This window comes from Mytilinidion resinicola, assembly GCF_010093595.1.
Source record: "Mytilinidion resinicola strain CBS 304.34 unplaced genomic scaffold BDZ99scaffold_3, whole genome shotgun sequence".
Taxonomy (NCBI): domain Eukaryota; kingdom Fungi; phylum Ascomycota; class Dothideomycetes; order Mytilinidiales; family Mytilinidiaceae; genus Mytilinidion; species Mytilinidion resinicola.
In genome coordinates, this window is record NW_022985439.1 from 1,282,141 (window position 1) to 1,285,886 (window position 3,746).

General features: G+C 45.8%; 1 protein-coding gene across 1 annotated transcript in view; it reads right to left on the minus strand.

Moving 5' to 3' along the window:
- Window positions 1–2,643, minus strand: part of BDZ99DRAFT_506264 (vegetative incompatibility protein HET-E-1) — a gene marked incomplete at its 3' end in the record, with an annotated part of 4,344 nt that extends 1,701 nt beyond the window's left edge. The window contains exons 1-4 of the mRNA XM_033724165.1: window positions 2,118–2,643; window positions 611–2,059; window positions 433–451; window positions 15–380 (exon numbers count right to left, since the gene is read on the minus strand). Coding sequence (XP_033581912.1) covers window positions 15–380; window positions 433–451; window positions 611–2,059; window positions 2,118–2,536 — 2,253 coding nt within the window. The 5' untranslated portion in view covers window positions 2,537–2,643. The remainder of the gene's footprint in view (window positions 1–14; window positions 381–432; window positions 452–610; window positions 2,060–2,117) is intronic.
- Between the last annotated feature and the right edge of the window lie 1,103 nt (window positions 2,644–3,746).

A 3,746-nucleotide genomic window follows, 5' to 3' on the forward strand; every position in this document is an offset into this window, starting at 1 on the left:
GCTACAGCTCTGACACTGTCGGAATGGCCCTCAAGCGTGCTGCGGCACGACCCCGTCGCTGCGTCCCACAGCCGTACGGTGTTGTCGTAAGATGCTGACGCGACTAGCTGCCCGTCCGGCGAGAAGGCTACGGCGCTGACATAGGCCAAATGGCCCTCAAGCGTGCTGCGGCAAGCATCCCAATCATCTTCCACCTTTGATAGTCTGCTAACCCAACCCGGAATATAGTTAGTGAATGTCTTCCGCATTATACTCATCTCTGGAGCAAAAATAAGGGCTGAAGAATAGACCTGTAGAGGTGCATCTTCTAATATAAATCGGAACCGCAACGTAAACCGCTTTGCATCATGAAGAAAGCTTAAGACAGTACTCCTATTGGACTGCGAACACAGTAAGTACAGAGATATGATAAAGTGTGTAAAATAATCTTACATCTGCAAGCGCCTGTAGCCTATTGATCATAGAGATGCATTTGTATGCTTCTCCAATAAGACCCATTGCTTCCAGCCAATACAGGAAATACTTCTGGAGAAAAAGATGGACTGAATCCCTATCATGGATGCTGCGTTTGCTCTGCTCTAGATGGTGCACCCAATGACGGCAAACATACTGTAACTCAGGTGATAGACAGCCGGCTATTGTCCGCTTATCTATCTCGCTCCTCGAGGTTCCAGCCATCGGAAGATTGCACATATTTTGCCTTAGCCCCATCGGACTAGACATCAGTTGAAGGCACTTGCTGGCTAGCCTTTCGTGTGTTTCTCTCTCATCCACCCAGAACAAGCTCTTCCCCCGCTTCTGAGCATCGACAAGGAAGTCACGAAAAGACAGGTGGAGGAGCCTTACGGGCACGTCCTCATCGGCAGGGACGCTGAGAACGGAATGTAGTGAGTCCAACCTGCACCTAACATCCTCTTTGGAGAGTTGAAAGAGGTGCGCAAGTGAGGGAACAGAGAGAGGGCTCTTGAGAATGACAATACTCCCCACTATGTCTCGGAACTCGCTGGTCCGCCTTTGCTTGTCTGCATTATCTTCGTCATCGAACAGCTGGGTTAGGATGGGGAGGTACGTCCTATCAAGCTTGGAAACATGGGTGGCTGCTTGATATTGAAGCACGACTTCTAAGCGCCTTTTGGGATTATCTCGTCCGTCTGCAATATATCGACAGGCTGTAGCAGCGAAGATGAATAATGGGACAGCCAACTCGACCAGGGCCTGGATTTGATCCCTGCCAGGCCAGTCTGAGGACAGCGAGCGCTGCTCTCGAATCTTCTCAAGTTCATGCGTAAAGAAGAGATTTATGTCGTGTTCGATTGTCGTCCTTGGGACATCGTGGAGAACCAGGTCTTGGTATGTTCCGTCCGACATTTGCTTAAAGCCAAGACGAATGGGGAGCTCCGGCCTGCTCGTTACTAGGACCCGTAACGACACCGGCTTCATATCCTTAGTTCGAGCAAGGAGCTGAAGGATCACTCGGATGTCTTCCTCTCGGTCACATTCGTCTAATGCGTCTATGACGACAATGCACGCCAAAGCTTGTGACGGAGCCTGTTGTATTTCCGAGAGCGGGTGGAGGATCAGCCTCTCAAATTGGTCTTTCAGAGCCCTTTCCGAAATGACTGGGTCGGCGTCGAGTGCTTTCCTTATACCTAATATCAATCCAGGTACACGGGCCGCCAGGTCTGTAGCGATGGTGGTGAAGAATCTTGTGGCATTGCCGCACTCTCCCTCGCCTTTCTTGAAAAAAAAGCTGGCCCCTAGCTGGCGTTGGTCGGCAAATGACTGAGCAACACTCCGTGCAATCGTGGACTTTCCTGTGCCAGCCATGCCTTTGAGCCAGAATATAGGTTCCCCATTCCCATCCTCGGCCCATTTTGTAATCTGACGGCATAGCTCCACTCTGGTGTTTGCAAGGCACCTTCCATTGTGTTCCTCCATGTGCGAGTCGAAAGATGCTCCTTCAGCGATCGGTAGTCTGGCCAAGTCGAGCTTCTGATGGATGATGTTGGTGTTCTGGTTTGCTAGGTTCATCTTCTGATCAAAGTCAAGCATCAGGCCCCTACATAGCTGATCAGCAACCTTCGTCTACAACAGGGCATAGTGGATGGGGAACTTACGTCTGATCAACTTGGAGCGCTAGAGTAAAGGTTTTCTCGTATCTTTCTAGACCGGAAACGATCTTTTCTACCTGCTTGCTCGTAAAAGGCCACTTTAAAGCTCGCAGTCCGAATCGGCTCATGGCCTGGCGAGTCTTTCCCGGGTCTAGTTCTCTCTTCAATTCTTCTAGCTGCCGCAAACATTCCTGGAGCGAGTTAGACAGCTCGTAAGTGGTAGAGAGCCGCGCTTTATCTCGTCCATCTAATAGCTGCTTAATCTTTTCAAGAACTCCCTTAACATCGGTGACTTTCCTTTGGAGGCATTCGATGTCCTTCTTCGCGTCTTTGACGGCGACTGAGTACTGGAAGCAGAGCGAAGTGATTTTGGCGGATATGTCGATTACAGCGATGACGCTTGCCGCCCCTGAAAGGCCATCCATGATGCGATGCGTAGTAAAAGGAGCGAGTTTGGTGGTAGATCTGTAGTGGTCCACTTGTGCACCCGCAGAGCTGCGAGACAGTCCTTGGTTTGTAGGGAGTGTTTAGGTCCATCTTTAGTTCAACAAGGCTGAGAAGGCAGGTGCGGCGCAGCATTACACTAGAGTGGGTTCTGCGCAAACTACGGAATTACGTTTTACCGAGACTCGGTTCTCTTCTCCCTATACTCTCAACGGGAAAAATTAGCTTCAAGCTCTCTACAGCTTAACTACACTAGTAGGAGGTATCTGATCCGCTCCGGCCATACCCTTGTGAGGTGGCGAGTTTTGTAGGTGTTTTCAGAGAGTTGAGTTGGTTGACCGGAGGCATGGCCAAGGTTAAGTTGAATCGCAAAGCTGCAGGGCTAAGGTCGGCCCGCTTTGCTAAGACTACGCACAGCCACAGGTCTAACAGCCACTGTAAGTAAATTACACCCTAATAATTAATTATATAAAACGGAGTTGTTCTCTACTAGCCTGGATTAGTAATCGCTTTTATAAAAGGTACTAACCTATATAGCAACCTTATATAAATTTACGCGCTATAGCAGATACTAGGCTAATAATAACTTCCTAGCATTATAGTAAGGTTCTAATACTCGGATAAAACCCTATTATTAGTATTTAAAGTAGTAAAAGCTTTATAGTAGTTCTATAGAAAGAGAAGTCTATTATACTATAAAAAAAGCCTTTCTATAAATTAGGCGCTAAGGTAAAAATATAAACGTAATATTTAGGTAAAAAAGGTTCTAAATATTTAGGAATAGCTATAGTATATAACTTATATAAAACTATTATAGATACTAATATATATATAAAGTATAAGTTACTTAAAGTTAAAGTACCCCTTATATTTCTCGGCACAGTAGGTTTTTTAGCACGCAGGAATAGACGTTAATTTAAATAAGTTAGCTTTTAATCTAATTTAATTAACTTAGTCCTACTAATTAGAATATATAATAAGTAAAAGCAACTAACGCGTATAAAATATAAGGCTTATAACTAAAAAGGCGCGGAAGCACGTAAAAATAGCGCTATAACACGCTTAGAGAAGCACGTATAAAAAGGAAAAATTATTTATAAACTAAATTACCTAAAGTAGTCGCCTATATAATATATCCCTTTTTTAGACTAACTAAGGCCTTACTAGGCCTTATTACCCGCTATAAAAAAG